General features: G+C 42.1%; 1 protein-coding gene across 1 annotated transcript in view; it reads left to right on the top strand.

Annotated features, from left to right (window-relative positions):
- Window positions 1-6940: 6940 nt before the first annotated feature.
- USP12 (ubiquitin specific peptidase 12) overlaps window positions 6941-25174 on the top strand; it is an 88013-nt gene continuing 69779 nt past the window's right edge. Inside the window, exon 1 of the mRNA XM_041766370.1 lies at window positions 6941-7315. Coding sequence (XP_041622304.1) covers window positions 7268-7315 — 48 coding nt within the window. The 5' untranslated portion in view covers window positions 6941-7267. The remainder of the gene's footprint in view (window positions 7316-25174) is intronic.

Genomic DNA, 25174 nt, shown 5'->3' with positions numbered 1-25174 from the left:
GCATTCCTCACTCATCTTCACAGACTCCCTGCAACGCGCCTCGTGCTGAAGCCTTAGACACGTGCTGCTCTTGCAGGGCCGGTGCATGAGACTCTCCCTCTGCCTGGAGGCCACTGCCCTCCCCTCTCTACCGCTACTCATCCTGTTCTTCTGGATTGCAATGCTGTCCTCAGCTTGTGCCCACTGTGAGCAGAGCTCTTCTTACCCCCTCTGGGAGCTGCCAGCACTTCTTCATTTACTCAGTGCTTTTCCAGAAATGCAGTCATCTGTCTACTCCAATGGCCTGGGTGCTTCCCAAGGGTGCAGAATTCTCTTATTCATCAGTAGGTGACCAATAGATATTTGCTTTAATGAACAAATGAACTCACATTTCAGATTTCAATAGAGTATCACAGGACTTACCTTTTTAAAACCTAGATTTAAATGACAAAGTCTTAGATCTATTAGCTATATGCCATCCTGCCCAACAAATCAGTTGTGCATCCTTTGTGTGGATGACTCAGCTTTACTCATCAAAATTAGAAGTCAGCCTTGAAAAGTAAGTCACTGATTTGTTGATTCAAACCGACAGAGAACATTACTGTTTTCATTAACATCTATCTCTGAATAACAGGACAATGTTAATGCCACTAAGAAATTGAGTCATTTGACTGGCAACGGGCAGGGTAAAGAAGGGGAGAGATCATGGGGTTTGCAAGCCACAGTTGTGTGGGGTGGTTCCTGGCTCTGCACTGGCTGGGCAAGGCCATGGCCAGTGTGGTTAAATGAGCACAAAATGATTGAGCTCCAAGGGCACTGGGAGGGTTACATTAGAAAATGTATCTAAAGTGCTAATTGGGTACTTGGCACATAGCAGAAGCTCGCTAATTTGGAGAGAGTAAACTGGCAGGCTAGGCTGAGCGCTGTATGCACCCACTCTGATTTTTAAAATACTGACTTTGAGTGGTCATTCAAAGCTCTCCAGTTTGCATCAGGTGCCAGGCACTGTTCTCAACATGTCTCCACGTTTTATCCTTACTGCACCCCTCTGAGGTAGACATAACTATTACCTTTATTTTCCAGATGGGGAAACTGAGGAAAAGAAATCTCTATTTGAATATATTTCATAACTAAAGCCTACATGTGGGTCCCAAAGGAATCAGTGCCTCTCATCCTACCTTATCATACCAGAATCAAAATGAGGCACTTTTACCTGAGCTGGTATAGCAGAGTGGATGCAAATGTGGCCTTGGCAGCCAGGTTCAAATCCTGGTTCTGTTGCTTACTAGCTGTGCAAATCTAGGAAAGCTGTCTCTGTGCTTCAGTTTCCCAACCTAGAAAATGGAGATAATAATAGCACTTACCTCGCTGGATTGTTGTGAGGATTTGATAAGTTGTTTCGTGCATAGAAAAGTCCTCAGGAAACATTACCATCATGTTGTCTTACCCCCCATCTCCACCTCCTTCTCCTTACTTCCTTCCCCACGCCACCACAGGCAAAATTTTGTTTATTTATGCTAGCTGGTACAAACCCAGATGCCTTCAGGGAGAAGAGAAATAGCAAGCAGTACACAAGCATGCCTCATTCCATTGCTCTTCACCTTTGTTGTAGTTCACAGACATTGTGGGTTTTTATTTTGAAGGCTTGTGGCAATTGTGTGTCCAGCCATTCTTCCAACATCCTGTGCTTACTACATGTCTGTGTGTCACATTTTGCTAGTTCTTGCAATATCTCAGAGGTTTTCATTATTATATCTCTTACAGTGATCTCTGATCTTATTTACTTATTATATTTTTATCCTCATTCTTTATTTTTTTTTAAGGACTGTATTCATCTTGAGAGACAGAAAAATAGCATAAGGGGGGCAGAGGGAGAGGGAGGAGCAGGTTCCCTGCTGAGCAGGGAGCCTGATGCAGGGCTCCATCCCTGGACCCTGGGATCATGACCTGAACCAAAGGCAGACGCTTAACTGACTGAGCCACCCAGGTACTCTGTGTGACCAGTGATTTTGCAATCACTTTGTAATTGTTTTGGGGTGCCAAAGACTGCACCCATAAATGTATGTGTTCCAGCTGCTTAGGTTGTTCTCCATTCTCTTTCCCTTTCCTCAGACCTCTCTGTTCGCTGAGAAACAATATTGAAATTAGGCCAATTGGTAACCCTACCGTGGCCTCTAAGTGCTCAAGTGAAAGAATAAGTCACATGTGTCTCACTTTAAATCGAAGCTAGAAATGATTAAGCTTAGTGAGGAAGGCATGTTGAAAGCTGAGATAGGCCAAAAGCTAGGCCTCTTGCACCAAAAATTTAGCCAAGTTGAGAATGCAGAGGAAACAATCTTGAAGGAAATTAAAAGTGCTGTGTTACGAATGATATGTAAGTGAAACAGTTTCACTGCTGATATGGAGAAAGTTTGAAGGGTCTGGGTAGAAGATCAAACCAGCCACAACCTTCCCTTAAGCCAAAACCTAATCCAGAGCAAGGCCCTAACTCTCTGTCATTCTATGAGGGCTGAGAGCGGTGAGGAAGCTGCAAAGGAAAAGTCTGAAGCTGGCTGAGGTTGCTTCATGGGGTTTAAGGAAAGAAGCCAACTCCAGAGTATAAAGTATGAGGTGAAGCAGCAAGGGCTGGTGTAGAAGCTGCAGCAAATCATCCATAATTATCTAGCTAAGGTAGTAATGAAGGTGGCTACACTCAACAACAGGTTTTCAATATAGACAAAATAGCCTTCTATTGGAAGAAGATGCCATCGAGGATTTTCAGAGCTAGAGGAGAAGTCAGTGCTTGGCTTCAAAGCTTCTTGTCAGCAGCTAATGCAGCTGGTGACGTGAAGTCAGTGTTTGCTGACCATCCTGAAAATCCTAGGGCTCTTCGAATGATGCTAAATGTACTCTCCCTGTGCTTTATTACATGATACAACAAAGTCTGAATGATAACACATGTTCATAACACAGTTTACTGAATATTTGAAGCCCACTGTTGAGCTCCACTGCTGAGAAAAATGATTTTTTTAAAAATACTACTTCTCATTGACAATGCACCTGGTCACCCAGGAGCTCTGATGGAGATGTGCAATGAGATGAATGTGGTCTTTATGCCTGCCGACACAATATCCATTCTACAGCCCACAGATCAATGACTCATTTAGACCTTCAGGTCTTATTTTTTATTTTATTATTGTTATTATTTTTACTATTTTTTCTTGGGTTGAGGACTGACTTTTTTTTTTTTTTTTTTTTTGAGGACTGACTTTTAATAGATTGCAGTGAGAGAGCTGCTCTGCTATGTATGAAACCCTGAAGGTCTTATATTTTAGTAAATACATGTGGTAAGGTTATAGGCACAGAGAGTGATCCCTGTGATAGATCTGGGTGAAGCAAATAAAACCTTTCTGGAAAGGATTCGCCATTCTACATGCTTTGAAAACATTCATGGTAAGAGGGCAAACTATCCACATCCACAGGAGTTTGGAAGAAGTTGGTTCCCACCCTTACAGAGGACTTGGAGGGGAGGGGTTCAGGACGTCAGTGGAGGCAGTAACTACAGATATGCTAGAAACAGCAGGAGAACTGGAATTAGAAGTGGGGTCTGAAGATGGGACCACATTACTGCCATCTCATGATCAAACTTGAACAGATGAGGAGCTACTTTTCATGGATGAGCAAAAAAAAATGTTTTCTTGAGATCAAGTCTATTCCTGGTGAAGATGCCATAAAGATTGTTGGGTTGACCACAAAGGCTTTAGAATAATGCATCAATTTAGCCAATAAAGCAGCAGCAGAGTTTGAGAGGTCTGACTCGTTTTGAAAAAAGTTCCACTGTGGGTAAAATGCTATCAAATAGCATCACGTGCTACCCAGAAATCATTCATGAAAGGAAGAGTGGGTCAATGTGGCAAACTTTATTATCTTCTTTTAAGAAATTGCTGCAGCCACCCCAGCCTTCAGCAGTCACCAACCTGATGAGTCAGCAGATCAACACTGAGGCAAGACCCTCCACCAGCAAATGGATTATGACTCACTGAAGGTTTGGATGACAGTTCACATTTTGTAGTAATAAAGTATTTTTTAAGTTCAGGTACACACATTGCTTTTAGACATAATGCTATTGCACACTTAGAAGACTACATTATAGTGTAAACATAACTTTTTTATGTACTGGGAAACCCCAACATTAATTTGACTTGCTTTATTGCAATATTTGCTTTATTATGATGGTCTGGAACTGAACCCACATTATCTCCATGTATGTGGCGACATGTATGAGGTGACATGTGGTCAACTGGAGACCAGACGGGAGTAGAAAATATAAAGTGGCTTGCAAGGACATTACAGGATTGTGTAAAACTATCCAGATGAAAAAAATTTTAAAATAATGTGGGACCTACTAGGCTAAGCTTGGCCCTAGTTTGTTTACTTGCTTGGTCTTTGAAGTTATTTGGGTATATTTTATAGTTTACACACTCAGGAAGTCCCAAAAGAAGTCAGTTGTACACACCCATCTCTCTCGAGGTGCAGTGAAGGTCTCTGTAAAGCTGATATAGCTGCAGGTAAAAACTGGGTTCTAAGGCTAGATGACCCCTCCTAAGCTCTGGGTACCAAAGGGCTGTGTTTCAGTCAAATCTTTTTTTTTTTTTTTTAAGATATTTCCTTTTTTTTTTTTAAAGATTTTATTTTTTATTTGAGAGAGAGTAAGTGAGCATGAGCAGGTGGAGTAGCAGGCAGAGGGAGAGAGAGAAGCAGAGTGAAAGAGAGAGAGAGAAACAGATTCCCTGCCTGAGTAGGGAGCTGGATGCAGGACTTGATCCCAGGACTCTGGGGTCAGGACCTGAGCCAAAGGCAGATGCTCAACCACAGAGTCACCCAGGTGCCCCTTTAGTCAAATCCTAACTATATTACATATTGTTAAAAAGTACCCAATTACGGTACCTAGCATATAGAAGAATCTCTTTTTGTACTGTGCCTCCCCAGTAAACTTTAAGCTGGGGAGACAAGGCATTGTAAAATTCTGCAATTAGGATCTATGACATCCCTTATGGATTTTAAGGTTATGACATCACCTAGACACAACTCTTGGTAATTCTATCAGGAATCCATTTTAAAAAGGCCTGTTCTTACGTAAAGCTGGTGGCCTCTGTTCCTGTGACATTTTAGGATTCATGGACAAAGTGGCATGGGCAGTGTAGATGGAGGGCAGGGCTCAAATTCTTGTACATTAGACCTGTTTCCTGGAACAGAAGAGTAAATGGGGAGAGCAGGATTACAACAGGCATTTATCTAAATAGGCAAGACAGGGTCTGCCAGTGTGGTGACACTGGTAGGCCCTGGGGGTCTAAGCAGAATAGAACATAGAAAGAATTCAGGTGCATGATACTTCCAAGTGTAGGAAGGGAGACCGGGAGACAAGCACTCCAAGTACCTGAGTGCGTGGTGGTGAAAAGCCGGGTCCAAAGCCCTGGCTTGGGTATCAGGGCAAATAGGGAGGGCCCCAGCTTACACGGAGGTAGGTGTTTGGAGAACCAAGCCAGCTACTATGGGACTTGGCTATATTCTGTTTGCAATTTTTCCCCAAGCAAGCTTATAATGGAAATCACTATGGAAACGGCATTCATGTACCAGAAATTGTTTTGCACCTAAATTTTGTTTGCTTTGTGTTTTGAATGCTTTGAACCTATTAGGTAAGGCATATCTGATTTTGGAGCTTTATCTGAATTCAGGCCCTCAGCCACACTGAAACGGGGAACCCGAAAAAAAAAATACCCCATCGCTGCAGCTCGCATCACAATTGCGAAATATTACAAGCTTTCTAATATAATAAAGTTATTCTGCTAACTTGAACTACTTTCTCAAATAGGAAGAAATAAAGCTAAGCTTCCTGACATGAACAGGATGCAATGATGTATTTTATAAAAGTAGAAAAGAGGAACTGTCCCCCTAGCTGACCCTGCTTAAGGGTTTCTCACAGGACATTTTTCTCACTCGGGAGACTTCTTGTCTATGGCAACATCATCATCACTGTTGGGTTGAGATCTTCTCTGTTTTGCAACTCAACTTTCAGAACAAATATATTTAGGTACTATATTTATAAACATATTCTAAATTTACGGCCAACAGGGAGGCGGGAAGGCAGCTTGGCCCCCGTTCCCCATCACTTATCTTTCTTCCTAATTCAAGGAGCTAAGTATATAGTTTCTTTTTTGTCTTTCGCTAAGTTATGGTGCTTTGACCCAGGTGATTCACCCACTACAGGTCAAAGACCCCACAGACCACCTGGTATTTTGTTAAGCGCTGGGGATGTCGGGTTACCCGGTTATTCTAACCCTAACAGAGGCAGGTTTCCTCCCACCCCACCCAGAATTATCCAGATCACCTCCGTTCTATGTTTGAGCAGTGGGGACCAGCTGTCCCCTCGCCCTTAGTAGAGGCTGCGGCTCAGTCCTTCTCCGGACTTAGGTCGCCGCCGCCGCCCGCGCACCGACTGGACAACCCGCCCCCGCTGCCCTCGCGGCCCCCGCGCCGCTCCACCAGCCTGGGCTCTGCGGGAGCCCGGGCTCTAGGACCGCGAGGGACGCGGGCGGGAGGCGGGGTCTGGCCGAGCGCGGGGTGGGGCCGCGCCGGAGTTCCCCAGCTCGCGCGCCCCGGGGTCGGAGAGTCGAGCGCGGCGGAGTGGGCGGGGCGCGCGGGGCGGTCTGGGCGCGCGGCGGGTGGGCGGGGCCGCGCGGGGCGGTCTGGGCGCGCGGCGGGTGGGCGGGGCCGCGCGGGGCGGTCTGGGCGCGCGGCGGGTGGGCGGGGCCGCGCGGGGCGGTCTGGGCGCGCGGCGGGTGGGCGGGGCCGCGCGGGGCGGTCTGGGCGCGCGGCGGGTGGGCGGGGCCGCGCGGGGCGGTCTGGGCGCGCGGCGGGTGGGCGGGGCGCGCCGCTGGGCCGCGCAGCTGCCGGGCAGGCCGGGCTTTAGGGCCTCGGCGGAGCCCGCTCGCCGGCGCGCAGGGCGGGGTGTACTGGCGGGCGGCTTCGCGGGCAGGCGCGGGCCCCGAGGCAGCGGCTGCGCCCTGCGCCGGGGAGGAGCCGGGGGCGGGCGGGCGAGCGGGCGGCAGGCGGGGACTGGGGCCCGAGGCGGGGAGTGCCGGAGCGCCGGCGGCGACGACGGCAGCGGCGGCAGAGCAGGCTCGGTGCGTGGGTCCGCGGCGGCTCGGGGTCCGCCCGCGGGCTGCGGTGCGAGCGGGCGGCCCGGCTCCTCTCCTCCCCCGCCCGCCGCCGCCGCCGCTGTGATTGGGTGGAAGATGGCGTTGGGCGGATGGAAATCCTAATGACAGTCTCCAAATTCGCCTCCATCTGTACCATGGTAGGTGCGGCGGGAGGGCGGCGCGGGCGGCCCGGGACCCCTGCGGGCTGGCGGCGGGGACGCGGCCCTCGTCCCCGCCCCTCGCCCGGGCGGCCCGCGGGGCCTAGCGCGGGGCGGGCGGCTCGGGCCCGGGCGGGGGCGGTTGGACGGCGGCGGGCGCGGGGGCTCGGCTGTTCCCGGGGAGCGGGGAGGCGGCCGGCGAGGCGGCGGTCGGCGCCCCCGGCCCCCGCTGCCCGAGTCTCCCCCTCCCCCGCGCCGGGCCGGAGCGGCGAGGCGCACCCCGAGCTGCGGGCCGGCGGGCCGGCGGGCGGCGCGGGCCCCGGCTGGGGTCGGAGGGGGGCGCCGAGCAGCGCCTCCCGGTGCGCGGAGCGGGGAGGCGGCCGGGGGCGGCGGGCGGGGGCGGGGGTCCGGGTCCGGGCGGGGAGGCAGGGTCTCATTCCTGCCGGGAGAGGACGGAAGTCAAGTGCAGATTTCCTCCGCGCGCCTCTGGCGAGGCCGAGGCTCCCGCCCGCTGCCTGGGGGAAGGGGGTGTGTGTGAAGGTGGAAACTTTAAATAAGTGCTGTTGAATTTTTTCCCCGTTTTCTTACGCTCCCTGAGCGGCGAGCTCTCCGCTTTCCTCCCGCGTGTCCAGGTGGCAGTCTTGTCTTTGCAAATCCACGTTAATCTTGGAAACAGCTTAAGCTTCCCCGTCGATTGTTTACTTTAATCCACCAGGCACATCTGCGTGTAGCTGGAAGTGTGTTTCTCTACGGGGACTGACTGCAAGCGTGGTTGTTTGGGTTTCGTTGGGGCTTTTAAATACACTTTCAGGGAGAAGTGCTAATGCCTGTTGCAAGGTCCCGAATTAATTAAAGCCGAACGTGAGTGCGTTCAGTCTTGGTGTTTTCGTGATTGGGGGTGGGGTGGGGAGGGGTGGGCGCCCAGAAGGGCCACAGTTTCTCCGCACGATGGGGCACATTCGTTTCATTAGCTCCTTGGGTGCTTGCATCTAGGGATCATAATTCTGAGCCTTCACAGAGAAAAGTTATTCTTTGCAGTATGGGCCTACAGATTGTTATTAACATTTCTGAGACCTTTCCTTCTGCTCTTCTGCCCCTTTTTGTGCGCTCCACTGCCTAAGGAGATTCCCCAAGCCCTATTCGATTTGAGGGCAGTACATTTTATGTGCCTTTCTTTAAGGAGTGGTGAATCAGAGTGGAAGGAAGATGCTTTAGAAGCAGATTCTATACTGCACTCTGAGGAACAGTACAAAAAATGGCTGAAGTCAGGTGGGATTAAAATCTACAGTCTTAAAGAAATCACGTTCAAGAGTGAGTCACTGAAGAATCCATTTCCCCAAAAGGATGTTTGTTCTTTCTTGCAATGTACGTTTTAGGAAAGCATTGCTATTAAAGGACTATATTAATAAACGATTCCCTGGGATCATTTGGATTAATTATTTTTAGATATGCCAATTACTATCTTATTCTGTTTCAGAAGGAATGTGATAATTAATTCTTTGAAAGTGATAATGTTTCCAGATTGCTGAGCTATACAGATTGTCTGGTCATAGTTCATTGTCAAAGTCTATTGCTTCAGGAGTGATGTGTTTTACACTTTACTGACCGTTCATTCATTCAAGTATATAAGGTGCATACTTAGCCCTTGCTAAGGGCAAGAGACTGGCTGATGCTGGGGAAATAATAGTGATCAAGGCAGTCCCTGCTTTCATGGTGTTGATGATCTCGTTGAGGGACACAAACAGTATTCAGGTAAACATATTAATAAATATAAATGCTCTAATTAGATTAGGAAAACGAGGAAGAGATTTGCTAAGTCAAACGCTGAGTAAGGGATTCTAACCTGAAGAATGTCAGACTTCAAAGCTCCTTCTAGGGCTTCCACTGAAGTGCATTAATTGCATGTGGTGTGTGTATATTGTTGGTGAGTAAGGAAACATCAGTGCCTGGTCCAATAAGATTGTTCCAAAACCAGTGTTAGAATTGGATGTATCTGTATTCATATTTGAATAAATTCTGATGCACTCCCAAAATAGTGCTGTGTATTTCAAAGTAATCTGTAATCTTATTCTTTAAAGAAGACTGCATCCCATCCTAAGAGTTACAAAATTGACAGTCAAGAAAAGTAAAGATATTTACCTTTATGCCTTTGTAGATGCTATTTGGGTAGGCTTTGAACACTCCTCCTTCGCTTCTTGTCTGGTGAGTGCCTACCTGTCTCTTAAGCTGGTAGCCTTCCTGAATAATCCTACCCCTGTCCATCTCTACCCTCCATCCCCCGCATATGATTTCACACAGTTGTAAATTTTTCTCTTGTCTCCTTATTAGACTGTGAAGGCCTTAAGGGGAAGGACTAGTGCTTATTTCTACAATTTGGTGGATCACTAACTTCTGCAAATGCTAGAACAATTTCCCAGAGCCCTTTATTTCGCCTACCCATGTCTGCGGAAGCCTGTTCAGCATGGATGAGGCTGGGAGTGGCAGGGAGGAGGGGCTGGTCCTAAAGAGAATGATTCTGCTTCTCAGAGAATCAGCATCTGTGAAAATATTTAATGATGAATTGGAGTTTTATTCTAGGAAATAGTGAAGTTTACTTAACTTTTTCATTTGTCAACATAAGGTATCTGGGCAAATTGGCAATACCTTCATTGGATTAAGTAACTGTTAAAAAAAAATCTTTTCAGGAACATCTTATTCTAGGTCACTATTGTTCTGCTAACATGTGAAAATCTGTTTTTCTTAACTTAGTGTTATAGCCTGACCTGAATGATTCTGTTTAGATTTATAGTGATTAAGTTTGCAAAGAAACCTCTAGAAATGTCTCCTTATTTGTCCATGAAATAATATATTTTCAGTATCACACGGTATCTGTTTTGCCTTTGAGGTAGCTTCAGATATCACATAGTAGTTACCTAATATTAAATAGTGTACTTAATATTTGTGAAACGATGGGAAAAGTGGCTGGATACATATAGAGGGGCCTAGGTTTGGAAATTGCCGTGGGAATTGGAGAGCAGTTTGGGTGGCCTAACTAGAAAGTTATAATATGGGTCATGGCTGTTACTTGGAAGCAGGTGCTCTTAGCACAGTGGTAGGGGCTGCCTAATGATTGTTAACGCCAACTGGCACCATTACATCTCTTCCTGTTTGGGTTGTAGAAGTCATGGCTGGGAAGAGATTGTTGAGGAAGGGGATTGGATAAAGGAGAAGGAGTGGTAGATCCTGGGGTGGCCCTGGTCTGGCTGCTTGCCCACTCCCAGTCACAGCAGGGGAAGTAGAGCCATTAGAACATGGCGAGGTCAAGGCCACAAGTCAGCTCTCCGTGGGTCTGGCAGATTTACTTCTTAAAAGCCTATATCTAACACACAGCACCCTATACATAATAGCTTTTAAACTACTTATTGGAGGAAAGTCACAGGTGAAGCTGGCTGTTTATCTTTAGTTTTGAGTCTCATTGGGGTCACTCAGTGAGAGTTAACATGTGTGTAATGTCAGTGTAATTTATCATCACTCCAGAAAAAAAGGAAAGAGAGGAAGAACCCTCAAAGCCTGTGCCCTGTTGATTGCTCCCAGGGGTGGGTGGTGGGTGTGGATATGGGTGTGTGTGCACTCTGGTCTCCTTTCATGCAGCCTGAATATTGTATTTAATAATAAAATGCTTTGTTCCTTCTCAGGAAATAGGATGGATGTAATTCTTTTATTAGTAAAATAGTTAAGTTTTTATTACTATTTTATTAGTAAAATTGTGCTTCTTTGATAGGAACATTCAAAGTGAGTTGTTACTGTTTTACTAATTTTTGCTGTTTTTACCATAAATGTTAATTTTAGGCAGGAAAAACTTCAAAAAGGAGTATTTTTTTTTTATGTAAATGGTTAAATACTGATAAGGAATGTTTGAGCATGTGTCTGAGGAGGCTTAGTGGAGAGAACATTTAAAGTAAGTGTTATACAAGTTTTATTTAAGCCTGCTAATCTGATTTTGGCTGAAATACATTTTGGTTATTAAAAATGATACATTTTCATAGGCAATTTGGAAAATATTCTGTAAAAAGCATTTGAAAACTCTTAAGCAAAAAAAATACCTCCTGGAGCACATTTTGTCTTTTTAAAAAAACTTAATTGAGCTTATACCCTAGATAAAATTTTATGTTTCAGTTTTCCCTATGAATGATTATCTTGCTAGTTTTTAAATTTGTACAATTGTAGGATAAGCATGGATAGTTTAATGTTTAAAATGATAATAAGGCAAGATTGTTAACTCAGAGAGAGGTATAGTGATAGGCTACTAGGTTATTGACAGGTTATTTTATTGATCATTAGAGGATAAAGTCATATAGTTAGTAGAAATGGAATTTTGTAAAAGATAATGGGTTTATTCTAATCTTAGGCACTTACTAGTTTTCACAAAGGTAAGACCATTGGGATTTGAAACTTTTAATATGCTTGAAAAGTATAGTTTTAAGTACCATATGCAAATGTGTGGAATGTCTATAAAGACTGGTTTTATTTTGTATCATGTGGTTTTGCTTACCTTCTATTTCTGACTAATCTTTTTATAATAGATCTCAGAGCAGGTTAATTATTTACCCTACCATGATCCATGTGGCTAGTTCAGTCAGACTTATTCATAACATGTCTTGTTGTCTTATTTGATTCCAGGCTTTTGACTAGGCCCCCAAAGATGGAAAACCTCCATTTTGTTACTTGCAAGTTTCTTTCTTCCTGCCTTTGAAATCATTTTTATTCTAGTTCTCCTGAAACCTTTACTGTCTCAGAAAAGCTGATTTAAGCACTTGTTTACTTAGTAGCATTAATTCTTTTCCAGAAACCTTCATTTTTCCAGATTTAGTCTAACCAAAAATCTAATTTAGATTTTGTTAGTAACTTAATTCCAGAAACTTAATTTTTAATTTTTTTTTTTTTTTTAAGATTTTATTTTTATGTATTCATGAGAGACAGAGAGAGAGAGAGAGAGAGAGAGAGAGAGAGTGCGCCAGGGACACAAGCAGAGGGAGAAGCAGGCTCCATGCAGGGAGCCCGATATGGGACTCAGCCCCGGGACTCCAGGCTCATGCCCTGGGCCGAAGGCAAGCGCTAAACCACTGAGCCACCCAGGCATCCCAATATTTAATATTTTATTATGTATCTTACAGCATGGTATCCTACAGCATGATACATTAAAAAGAACAGTTGGACCAGAAGATAAATTCTAGTTCGCATTTTGACATTTAGCTCTGTATATATATGGGAAAATGTCTTAAAATTTTCTTAGTTGATTTTTCTCATCTGTAAAATAAAGGGATTAGATTAGACAGTTTAATAATTTCTTGTGTGTTTGTTTCCTTCAAGATCTAAAACTGAATACTTTGATTCCTAAGAGTTTATCAGTTATTATTGATGTCATCATTATTTTGGAAGCTCTAATCATGTTTTATCTATTAATTTTTTTCTTCTTCCTTTTTGACCACCCCTCCGCCCCCACCCTGTAGCCCTATAGCTGCCAGTCTGTTCTCTGTATCTATGAGTTTGATGTTTTTTGTTTTTGTTTTTTTAAGAGTCCATGTATGGGAGATCATACAGTATTTGTCTTTCTCTGTCTGATTTACTTAGCATAATACCCTCTAGGTCCATCCATGGTGTTGTGTATGGCAAGATTGCATTCTTTTTTCTGGCTGAGTAATATTCTGTTTTATGTACGTACCATAATTTCTTTTATCCATTCATCCATTGGTTGATACTTAGGTTGCTTCTGTGTCTTGGCTATTGTAAACACTGCTGCAGTGAACACAGAGGTGCGTATATCTTTTTGAGTTAGTGTTTTCGTTGTCTTCAGGTAAATACCCAGAAGTGGAATTGTAATATCATATAGTAGTTCTGTGTTTAATTTTTTTGAGAAAACTTCATACTGTTTACCATAGTGGTACCAATTTACATTTCCACCAATATTGCACAAAGGTTCCCTTTCCATATCCTCACCAATACTTATTTCTTATATTTTTGCTAATACATTCTAACAGGTATGAGGTTGTACCTTATGGTGGTTTTGATTTGCATTTCTTTGAAGATTAATGATGAGCATCTTTTCATATACCTATTGGCTGTGTGTCTTTGGAAAAATGCTTGTTCAGATCTTTTGCCCATTTACAAAATCAGATTTTTTTTTTTTTTTTTTTGGTAGTGAGCTGTATGAATGAGTTCTTTATATCTTGGATATTAGTCCTTTACCAGATAATGATTTGCAGATATTTTCCCCATTTAGTAGGTTGCCTCCATTCATGTTTTATATAATATAAGGAGCATGGAATTAGATATAAATATGAATTATGCCTATTTTGCAGTTTTGTTCATGGACAATTACAGTCAGAAGTAAAAATATATTTCTTCCTGTAAAAGCATTTATTGGAGGTCAGTGATACTGCCATTTATTTATTAATAGGCTAATCTATGTAACTACTTACATTTGAAAATTTTTTCTTTTCTAATACCATTTAAAAGAATTTTGAATTGGTGCCCTTTTTTGAGATTCTGTATTTGTTTCCTTAGGTGTGAGTGTGACCTTGGACAATTTAATTTCTGTGCCATGATTTCCTCATCTGTAAAATGGGTGTAAAATGATACCTGGTTCATAGTAATCACTCTATAACAGTGATGGTGGTTCTTTATTACTCCTCTACACTGATTTGCTCCCCTCAGTGTGGAAAGAACTCTTTGGCACTACTAATTAATGTTAGCTCAACAAATATTAGTGAGTAAAACTGAAATTTATTTTATGAGATGCAAATATTGCAGTTCATTTTGATTATAAGAAACAGCCCATTAGTAGTATATGCCTCTGGAAGCACAGATTTATTTTGAAATGGATTAGATTATGATATAAACCAAGAATGGAGCATTTGTCTTTCTCTTTTAGGTTGTAGAAAGATTTTACTCCTTTTGTTTGGAAATAAAAGTCTAATTTGTGACGCTCTCAAACATGTTTTAGAAGTTTAGATAAGTTGGGAATATTACTTTTAAAAGAAAAATCTTGCCTTATTTATTTATTTATTTATTTTATTCAGAGAGAGAGAGAGAGAGAGAGAGAGAGAGGGGCAGAGACACAGACAGAGGGAGAAGCAGGCTCCTTGCAGGGAGCCCGATGTGGGACTTGATCCCGGGTCTCCAGGATCACACCCCGGGCTGCAGGCGGCGCCAAACCGCTGCGCCACCAGGGCTGCCCGCCTTATTTTTTGTACTAGAAAAAAAATACCTCAACTTTTTGTCGTCATTGGACAAACTGTATTAAAGTCAGCTTCAGGCCTTATTTCCTTTTGTATTTTCCTATTGTTCCTGCCTCAGTCCTTTCCTAGAATAACATCTCTTGTTGGCCTACCATGCAGTTACTCAGTCTACTTTTAGATCTTGTCTAAAACCTATTCTCTCCTTGTCTGATGGGCTGGAAGAGTGTTATTTAGATATCTGTAGTGTTGTAAGGTGTTGTAAGAAAAGCGTAAATGCTAGATTTTTAAAAAAAGATTTACTTATTCATGAGTGACAGCGAGAGAGTGAGAGCGAGAGAGGGGCAGAGACACAGGCAGAGCTGGAGAAGCTGGCTCCATGCAGGAGTCGATCCTGGGACTGGGTCATACCCCGAGCTGAAGGCAGGCACTAAACCGCTGAGCCACCCAGGGATCCCCAGTGCTAGATATTTTGAACAGTAACTTGTGGGTTGCTGGGTTGAAAACTCCCAACCAGAGACACAGTGTTGTTGAAAATACCTAAAACTAAAGTTTGATCATTTAAAATCTTATTCTTGGAATTTGTATTAGAATGAGGTGAGGGAGACAGTTTATAGGCCCAATTTGTTTTGGAAGAAAAAGTATTATCTTTGCTTTCACAAAAATAGTTAAGAATTTTGTGACAGTGTCAAACACAAGAAATTTAATATGGTACATAGCATGTGAGGTACTGCAGCTTTTCATAGTCCTATATGTTCACTGGCTTATGCTTTCCTGTTGCTTCTTTGTAAGAAAGACAATTCGCTTTTTCTAAAAATCGTGTAGTGCCTACAGAGTGTATAAGCTTGCCTAGACTCCCCATCTGGAGGAATCCACATGTCTAAGGCTGAATGCCAGTAAAAATTTTATTTCCAACTTAAAACAAGAAGTGGATGTTTATTTCAGTGATAGCTGACAGATGTTCTTATTGAAATGCTTCATAGGTGCAGGAATCATCCATGCATTTCCTACTTGTGAATACTGCTTTAAATTACAGCATCTTTTAGCTAAGTTCTGGTACTGTTGCCTTTGATTTTATTTTGGTGTTTTAGTGACCTTATAAGTCTTCTGTCTGATAGTGTTTTTCATGGCAGGATGGGGAGGATTTTTTATAAACTATTAGTGACATGCTTTTTTTGATAGTTTTTTTTTTTTTGGTACAGAGTGCTTTTTTTCCAGTAAGTACTTTTAGGAAGTATTAACGGAGAACTGCATTATATCAGGGTGTATGAGGGTACTGAGAATATAAAGATGACAATTATAAGCCCTGGTCTTACGAAGCTTCCCGTTTATTTATTTTGTTCTGAATGGGTTCTAGTTGTGCTGAGAAAGTAATCCTTGTGGCCTCTAGGCAGCCAGGAGGTATTTGGATTTGACCAAGTCACATCCAGGTGAGAGCAGTTTTCCCTGTATAGTTTTGTGGACTCTACAGTTACTGTCTAGGTGTTCCCTGATGAGGAAAAGGTTTGGAAGGACAGTAGGCATACAGAACAACTGAGCTCAAGGAGATAGTTTTTCTATAAGTATTGATACATGTTAAAGAGGAAGTGGTTCTCTTTCTCTGAGAGAGAAGAGGACTTCAGGGAAAAAGCTTCACAGAAGAGGTTTGAACTTTGTGAAATGAAGTCATTTATCCTATAGACAAAGGGTGGGATTCTAGATGCGAGCAAAGGTCTAGAGTCATGGGATAAAGTGCTACTTTTACAATCTGTAGCTAGTTTGGCATGGAAGGAGTCCTGGGAGAAGTAAGGCTGGAGGGGAGAAAGGGACAGATACAGTACTAAGAGAGTGTGCCAACTATTGACTCTCATTAAGATATCATTAATATATGTATTTAGCCTGGGTGAATGTAAATTCAGAGGAAAGTTGTGGGGATAATCAAATAGTGGAATTGGTAAAAAATGCCAGTAAAGGGAAGCCCGGGTCGCCCAGCGGTTTAGCGCCTGCCTTTGGCCCAGGGTGTGATCCTGGAGACCCGGGATCGAGTCCCACAACGGGCTCCCTGCATGGAGCCTGCTTCTCCCTCTGCCTGTGTCTCTGCCTCTCTCTCTCTGGGTCTCTCATGAATAAATAAAATCTTAAAAAATTGAAGAATGCCAGTAAATCTAATTACATTGATTGATAAAAGTTGCTTGTGTGTGTGTGTGTGTGTGTGTGTGTGTGTGTGTTAACATGATAGTAACAAGATGGGGTAGAGAGAAGGCAGTTCATTGGGTAGTGAAAACTTGATAAAGGTTTGGTCCCCCAAAAGCCCCCATATTAGAAATGTTAAAGTTATATATACATGTTAAAAATGAAGGATATATACGCACCCAGAAACCAGCTGAAAATTAAGCTATCACTCAGACTCTCAGGGTAGGAAAATGGAAAAGCAAGATGCAAAATTTGGAGGAAAAAAAAATCAACAGAAAACCAAAATAAAGTGGAATAAGCTTTATTACATACACTTAATCCATTTAGATTTATTAATCTGTATTCTAATGAAGGAACTACCAAATAGGATAAAAACCAAAGTACTGTTAAGAAACCTGCCTAAAACACAAAGCATATATACCAATACAATACTGTTGTTATACATAAGAAAACCAATTGTGTAGATTGATTTTTGAGATACTTCAAAATCATTTCAAAGTTACCTAGTCCTTTTTCTGTTAGCTTCATACTTTCCCATAACTGGTGTCTTGAAGATCCATTAAGGACTAGGAAAGCTCAAGTAATACCACTTTTTCACAGATAAGAGAAATAGGCTTCAGGTCATCCCCACATCCACTGGGGATGAGGTCTAGGTTTCTTGACTCCCAAATCTGTAACAGTATCTACAAGCCAGTATGTTAGAGCTTTAATGGTTGGGACAAAATTATTTTTCCTTCCTTTTTAAACAAGAGTTTGGGAAGTCCCTAACTTCCAGGCTTTGTGTGTGTGTGTGTGTGTGTGTGTGTGTGTGTAGCTTTGAGTCCCACTTCATTAATTATTTGTACTTGGATTTCAACTGTAAAGTGGAATATAATTCCCATTAGGTCACGTGAGAGGATGCATGTGAGATGAGATGATTCATGTGGAAGTCCTTTGTGCTATAAATAGAACCTAAAATCATATGACCATTATTGATAGGACTCCTTGTTCTCCTAAGGAAAGGATGGAAGGCACATTAAGGTGCCATATACACGGAGTTACAACGGGGCTTACAAATTGGCTTTGCCAAAGTATAGTTATGTTAAAGTTTGAATATTTTTGAGGATCCTAGTGTTAGGAGGCTCAGATGATTAATGAAGCAAAGTTTTAGGTTCTTTTTTTTTCTTTAAAGATATTTTTAATGGTTCATAGAGTGGTCCCCCCCTCCCCATAAGCTATCAAGTGGGTTTGGCTCTCCTATTAAATAATACAGTCGTTTGCCAAATTGTGTTGGGATGGAGCAGTTACCTTATGTCAGCGAACGTTCTATAATTACCTTCAAGTAACATTTTAAAATTAATTATTTATTTTAAAGATTTATTTATTCATGAGAGACCCAGAGAGAGAGTCAGAGACATAGGCAGAGGGATATGCAGGTTCCTCGCTGGGAGCCCAATGTGGAACTCGATCCCAGGACCCCAGGATCACGCCCTGAGCCAAAAGGCAGGTGCTAAACTGCTGAGCTACCCAGGTGTCCCCAAGTAACATTTTTTTAAAGGTCTAAAATTATGGAGAGTAAATTTTGGTAATTTCTCCAGTTTTGGTCTATCTGGGTTTTTCAGGGATAATTGACAAGTGAACTTATGTAATTCTTTTATTTTTATTTTTATTTTTTTGAAGATTTTATTTATTAATGAGAGACACAGAGAGAGAGGCAGATGAAGGCAGAGGGAGAAGCAGGCTCCCTGTGGAAAGCCTGATGTAGGAGTGGGACTCAATCCCGGGAACCCCGGGATCACACCCTGAGCCAAAGGCAGATGCTCAACCACTGAGCCACCCAGGCATCCCTGTAATTCTTTTAAATTAGGATCTTATAAAGAGCCCATCTTGTCACAAATAAAGTAAGCAGTAAAGGAAGTACTAGGGGCAAGGAGAGAATAAAATAAAAGCCTTCTGTTCTTTGGAATGGTAAATATGTTTGTAATAGGAGATTCTGTAGACAGAAACATTATAACCGAAGAAGTTACTATCTTTTTTTCTAGAATTTTCTGCAGTTGTTTTGTTTTTGTTTTGTTTTCGCTGATGTTGGAAAGATTCCCTGGTGTTTAATTTACTTTATGAAGATACTCACATGCAGGCTGATTACAGTGGTACCTTGGGGGTAGCAATTGGTACTTTGAAGTTTGCATGAGGAAAATGTTTTGAAATAGTGGAGAAGAAGGGTGTTCTTATTTCTTCAAAATAAAAAAAAAATATTTAGAAGGTTTCTAACTTCCAGCCTTGAATGATGCTTTGGTTAATCTGGGAACAGGTGAGGAATAGAAATGAAGTATTTCCTCATTCATCATTTGATGGACTTAGGGGAGAACATTAATGATATTCTCAGACTGATGGTTGGTAGGGTTATTTCTTTAAAGGTGAACAAATGGAACAATTTTGAAAGGTCAGAGGCTCAAAACTAGATATAATTGATCAAAAACAAAACCAGAAATGCTGTGCTTTGATTCTGCTAGGCAAATTTATTATTTTTGTTTTTGTTATTTGCATATGTATCTTTAAAAGACTGTTCACTCTTTTTTTTTTTAACTAGTTTCTTTAGCTTACTAATTAGTTTCATTTGTTTTTACCACATTTTTAATATTTGAGGAGGTTTACATATCCTTTACAGAGAATCCATTTCAGCAGAGATCTGACGTGTTCCCATGCTGGGTAAAGCAGATGCCTTGACTTTGTCAACTTTTCAAAGGCAAAAGTTGAATGAAAAAAATCCCCATCCCCCCCCCCCCCCAACCCCTCCAGTGAATATCAAGCCTTATCCTAGTAACCACACTTGGGTATTGGCAACATTGTGGTCTTGTTTGAAGACCGCTGGATTGCCCTTTTAAACTAACAGGTAGGGGCGCCTGGGTGGCTCAGCAGTTGAATGTCTGCCTTTGGCTCAGGGCGTCATCCCAGAGTCCCAGGATCAGGTCCCACATCGGGCTCCCTGCATGGAGCCTGCTTCTCCCTCTGCCTATGTCTCTGCCTCTGTGTGTCTCTCATGAATAAATAAATAAAATATTAAAAAAATAAATTAACAAGTAAAATCTCACCTGTTCTCTATAATTTTATTGTTTTTGTCCCTTGAAGACCACATGGCCAACTTTGCTGAGGTCAGTGGCTCTCCGGGCACCCTTTGTCCCTTGAAGACCACATGGCCAACTTTGCTGAGGTCAGTGGCTCTCCGGGCACCCTTTGTCCCTTGAAGACCACATGGCCAACTTTGCTGAGGTCAGTGGCTCTCCGGGCACCCTGTGGCCCTGCTGTGCCAGCCTGCTTGCTTTAATTCTCCCCTGTCTTCTCACTTCTGCAACTAGCCCATTTCAGCCCTGACAACGTGGCTTTGTTGTGATGTTCTTGCCGTTTTCTGTTAGTGATGACTTAGATCACCTTAGACTTTGGGAAGTTGAATGTGATTTGTAATTTTCAGCCTTCCCAAGGAACTTTGATATAGATTTCTAACACTTATTGAGTGGCCACTTTGTGGTAATGTTGCTAGGTACCTCACCAATTGAGATCTTATACATAAAGGTGAAAAAAGGGTTTGGATTTAGGCAAACTTATAGATGATAAACCTAGAATGGATTATTCAAGAAAGGATATTTAGGTATGTTTTTTATTTGACAACAAAGTTAACAGGCCCCCCCTCTCTTTATTTAAGATTTTATTTATTCATAGACACACACACGACACACAGAGGCAGAGACACAGGCAGAGGGAGAAGCGGGCTCCATGCAGGGAGCCCAACATGGGACTCGATCCCGGGTCTCCAGGATCACACCCCAGGCTGCAGGCAGCGCTAAACCCCTGTGCCACTGGGGCTGCCCAACAAGGCTCTCTTTAAATGTTGCTTGGTACTGTAACAGGCAGGGCAAAGGCTGGACTGGGTAGGTCCCAGTTGAGAAGTGAAATTTAATGATAGAACATTTGTAAAACCTCCAGGATTATATGCTGGTAGGCATGGAGCAGTTGGTAAATGTTGCCTTATTTCCCTTCTGTTATTTTTGCAAACAAACTATATTTAATACTGATTCTGAAATATGACGATGAGGTCACTGTTAGAAATGGAGTGGTAAATATGCCTTGTAGCTTAGTAACTAATGCATTCTTTTGAACTATCAAAATAAGGAATTTAAAAGTTAAATAAATCAGGTTTAACTGTGTATATTGTTAAATAATATACATCTGATTACCTTGGAAACAATAGTTTAATTCTATGTATCTAAAATATTAAAAAAAATGTATCATTCACTATTTTAAAAAGAAACTGTGTGAAGTAAAAAAAAAAAAAAAAAAAAAAAATTCATGTCCTGCAAAGAGGAGAGAAGCAGTCCTTCCCAAAAGTTAATTGCTTGTTAAGAGTCTGTGTGTTTGTGTAGTTAGATGTTACCTATGCATGTACAAACGTGTGTACGTGTGCCACCCCCACCCCCAACAAAATCTGTGGGTTGATTTGTAGCTTGCTGTCTTAATGTATCATGGCTATTTTTCTTTGTCATTTGGTTGCTTCCTTCTAGGTCAAAACTGTGTGCTCATTTTATTCTCCATTATTATCAGTGTCCATCATATTAGAAAGGTTTGGTTATGCAGTGCTGTTGCACATGTTCATTTTCTTGAACCTCAATTATATTAGTTTCTTAGAGCTGCCCATACAAAGCGCCAAAACCTGTGTGGCTTAAAATAACAAAAGTGTATTGTCCCACAGTTCTGGAGGCCAAAGTCTAAAATCAAGAGTCAGCAGGGTTGGTTCTTTTGGAGGGCTGACAAGAAAGTCCTCTCTGCCTTTCATGAAGCTTCTGGTGTTTGCTGGTAGTCTTTGGTATGTAGACGCATCCCTCCAATCTCTGCCTTCATCTTCACTTGGCACTGTTCCTGGTGTCTCTGTCTCTCCTATCACTGTCCTCTGCGCATGTCTGTTTCTTTGTCCAGGCTTCCCCTTTTCTTTTTTTAAAAAATTATTTATTTGTTCAGGAGAGATAGCGAGAGAGAGGCGCAAAGACACAGGCAGAGGGAGAAGCAGGCTCCATGCAGGGAGCCTGATGTGGGACTCGATCCCAGGACTCCACAAAATCGGGCCCTGGGCTGAAGGCAGTGCTAAACTGCTGAGCCACCGGGCTGCCCCAGGCTTCCCCTTTACATAAAGACACCAGCCATTGGATTAGGGCCCATTCTAATGACCTCTAATTTGGTGACCTCTGTAAAGACCCCTCTATTCAGATAAGGTCACATTCTCAGGTCCTGGGGGTTAGTACTTCAGGTGCCTTAATCAGGGGGTCGCATTCACCCTATAAGAGCAGTGGAGCAGTCAGGCCCATTTCTGCAGTTGGCATCTGTGAATGGTCATGAAGTTGGGGTGTGTCATAGACACCCAGGATGCAGAGCTCTTGACCTCTTTACCAGTCTTTGTCCTCAAAGGACTTGCAGTTGGTTGGGAAGACTGGACTCACACGTGGCAATCTAAGTGGTGATACAGACTTCAGATTTGTTGTTTGAATGGAAGACAGGCTGGTGTTTGAAGCAAATGAAACCTGGACCAGCTCGGGGCTTTGGGGAGTGGTGGAGGGGAGCTTGCTGGGATTTGAAAGGTAATAGGAAGGGCGATGAGGGTGGGACAAGGGCTTTGGATAGGAGGTAAGAATGTATGAGTGAATGAAACAGCTAACAAGAGTTTGGGGATTAGAAATGTGTAAGTAATTTAATACTTTAGTAATTTTTTGTCCTCAGATTTGTTAAATTGATTCTGTTTTATTGGTTTAGGCAAAAGCCTTCTGTGAAGATTGATAGTTTAACAAAAGCTGTGTGTATGTGGTTAATAATCACATTTGTAGCCTACGGTACTCATTTTTGCTAAAGTGAGTTAAGGACAAGTACTTTTGATCCGGTGGGTAAAGGATTAGAGTGGAAGACATCATAAATAGAACACTCACTCCTTTCCTCCCTGAAAGTGGTGACAGAGAAAGAGAAGTCTAAAAACCTTTGGTCCTTTTCAACTAATGGCACTCTGCCTGCTTTTTTAGCTTCTTATATGTAAAACTAAAGTAAAAAAGGGACCAGAGGAAGTGGTTTCATAGAAATATTCTCTTAAAGTGACAGACCTGGTTATTGTGGGTCAGTCATTAGTAAAAGTATGCAGAATATACTTTCATGGCAGATACCTGCTGTGAAGAGGCCTCACCATGATCATTTTTTAAAATAATTTTTTAAACCAAGATTATTATTTTCATTTTTAGACCCCTTTATTATTAACCTCTTTTTTCTGAACAGCAACCATAAATCTGTGAACTGGCCCAATAGGTAATAGTATTCTGTTTCACAAATGACCGTATGGATGACTAGCTTACTTCAGACTGTGGTTTGGGAAGGATTCTGTCTGGGATCTCTCCAAATTACATCTAGTGCTTTTGCCACCAGAAATTACTGCTAGTAATTTAAGTGTGGAGTTCCCCTCTTTCTCAGTACAACCACAGTATAATTTACTGTCCAGCCCCCCCATCTCCCAATTTCTTAATACCCTCAATCCAGTTGTTGAAACTGCCTGATTATCTCAAATGGTTTTACATAGCTGCATCCATACATTGCATTTGGATGTTCTCTCTCTTAAGTTTGGATCTTTCATCTCTTTTATAAATAAGCTTATCTGTTGAAGAAATTCGATTGTCCCATAGCTTTTCTCATACTCTGCATTTTGCTGATTGTATCCTTTTAGTGGTGTTTAGAATATCCCTCTGTCATGTGCATTTCTGTAAACTGGTAGATCTAGAGACTTGATCCAGAATCCTCTATGTCACTGGAATAGAGGAATTACATCGTGGTGGTCCTGTTTTCTTTCTCCCTTTTTTGTGGCATTATTTTTGCACATATTACATCTGTTAATGTTAGAAACTCATCAGTACGTGGTTATAATTCGTATCTTACCATTTTTTCCTAAGCCCATTGCCTATTATAGCTTTGTTTCTACCCAGCTCTCATGTTGTTATTGATACATATATTACAGGTATATTATATTTATGTATATATATTATAGTTCCAGCAATACTTTATATACATGTTATTTTGTATAATTGCTTTTTAAATCAGTTAAAAGAGGAAAGGAAGAAAACAATGTGTTTATAGTGGTCTTTGTAGTGAAACAGTTACCATTACAGGTCCTTTTTAGTTCCCTCCTGTGGGCTTGAAATACTCTTTTAGGTCACTTACTTTCAGCCTGAATAACCTCCTTTAGTATTTCTTGTAAGATGTGGCTGCTAGCAAAAAATTGTCAAGTTTTCTCCCTCCCTCGCTCTGGTGAGAAAGTTTTTATTTCATAGTTTGTGAGATTTAATATTCCTGGTTGATAGTTTTTTTTTCTTTGAGCACTTTAAATATGTTATCCCATTGCCTTCTCCTTGCCATTGTTTCTGCTGAGAAGTCAGCTGTTAATCCTATTGACATTCCATTGTAAGTGAGGACTCCTTTTTCTCTTGCTGCTTTCAAGATTTTCTCCTTTGACTCTCTGCTTCTGTTTGTGGGTTTCTTTGTGTTTATGACCAATACATCTTAAATTGTGGTTTATGTTAAATGTCTCTGCCTTTTATTTTATTTTTTTTTTTAAAGATTTTATTTATCTATTCATGAGACACAGAGAGAGAGGCAGAGACACAGGCAGAGGTAGAAGCAGGCTCCATGCAGGGAGCCTGACATGGGACTCAATCTCGGTCTCCAGGATCAGGCCCTGGGCTGAAGGTGGCGCTAAACCACTGAGCCACCAGGGCTACCCTGTCTCTACCTCTTAATTGGCAGTATTGCTTTTTTTTTTGACATCTCAGTTATGGTATATCAACTTTGTAACTCAGAATGATTAGATTAATTCAGAATTGTTTTGTCTCAGCTGCGAGTATATTATTACAGTTAAATATTACAAACATTCTCACAGAAGGCATTTATAAGAAAATTCAGTGGAAACTAAAATAATAATATGAATTATTATTATGATTAGTTACATATTGTCATGCTTGTAGGTTAGTTTCACTGTATCCTGCAAATAAATTTGTTCCATGCTAGCTCTTTAAAAAGGCAGTGGATATGAGGGTGTCTAGCTGCATGGAATTTGTAAGATGGGGTATTAGTGTTGTAGGGCTTTGTGACAAGTACCACGGACAGTGCTTAGAACAAGGAAAATGTATTGTTTTATAGCTTTGGGGGCCAGAAGTGGGATCAGGGTGTCAGCAGGGTTATTCCCCCTCTGAAGGTGCTAGAGAAGCATCTGTTACAGGTCTCTCTCCTAGCTTCTGACAGCTTCAGGTGTTCCTTAGATGGTTCTCCTCACTGTGTCTCTTCAAATTGTTTTCCCTCTATGTGTGTCTATGTCCAAATTTCCCCCTTTTGAAAGGACACCAGTCAAACTGTATTAGAGCTTACCTTAATAACCTCATTTTAACTTGATTACTTCCTGAGCTATTGGGAGGTCAGACTTTAA

This window comes from Vulpes lagopus, chromosome 8 (assembly GCF_018345385.1).
Source record: "Vulpes lagopus strain Blue_001 chromosome 8, ASM1834538v1, whole genome shotgun sequence".
In the NCBI taxonomy this organism is placed as follows: domain Eukaryota; kingdom Metazoa; phylum Chordata; class Mammalia; order Carnivora; family Canidae; genus Vulpes; species Vulpes lagopus.
Note: the sequence above shows the minus strand (reverse complement) of the source record. Positions and strands in the feature narration are given on the sequence as shown.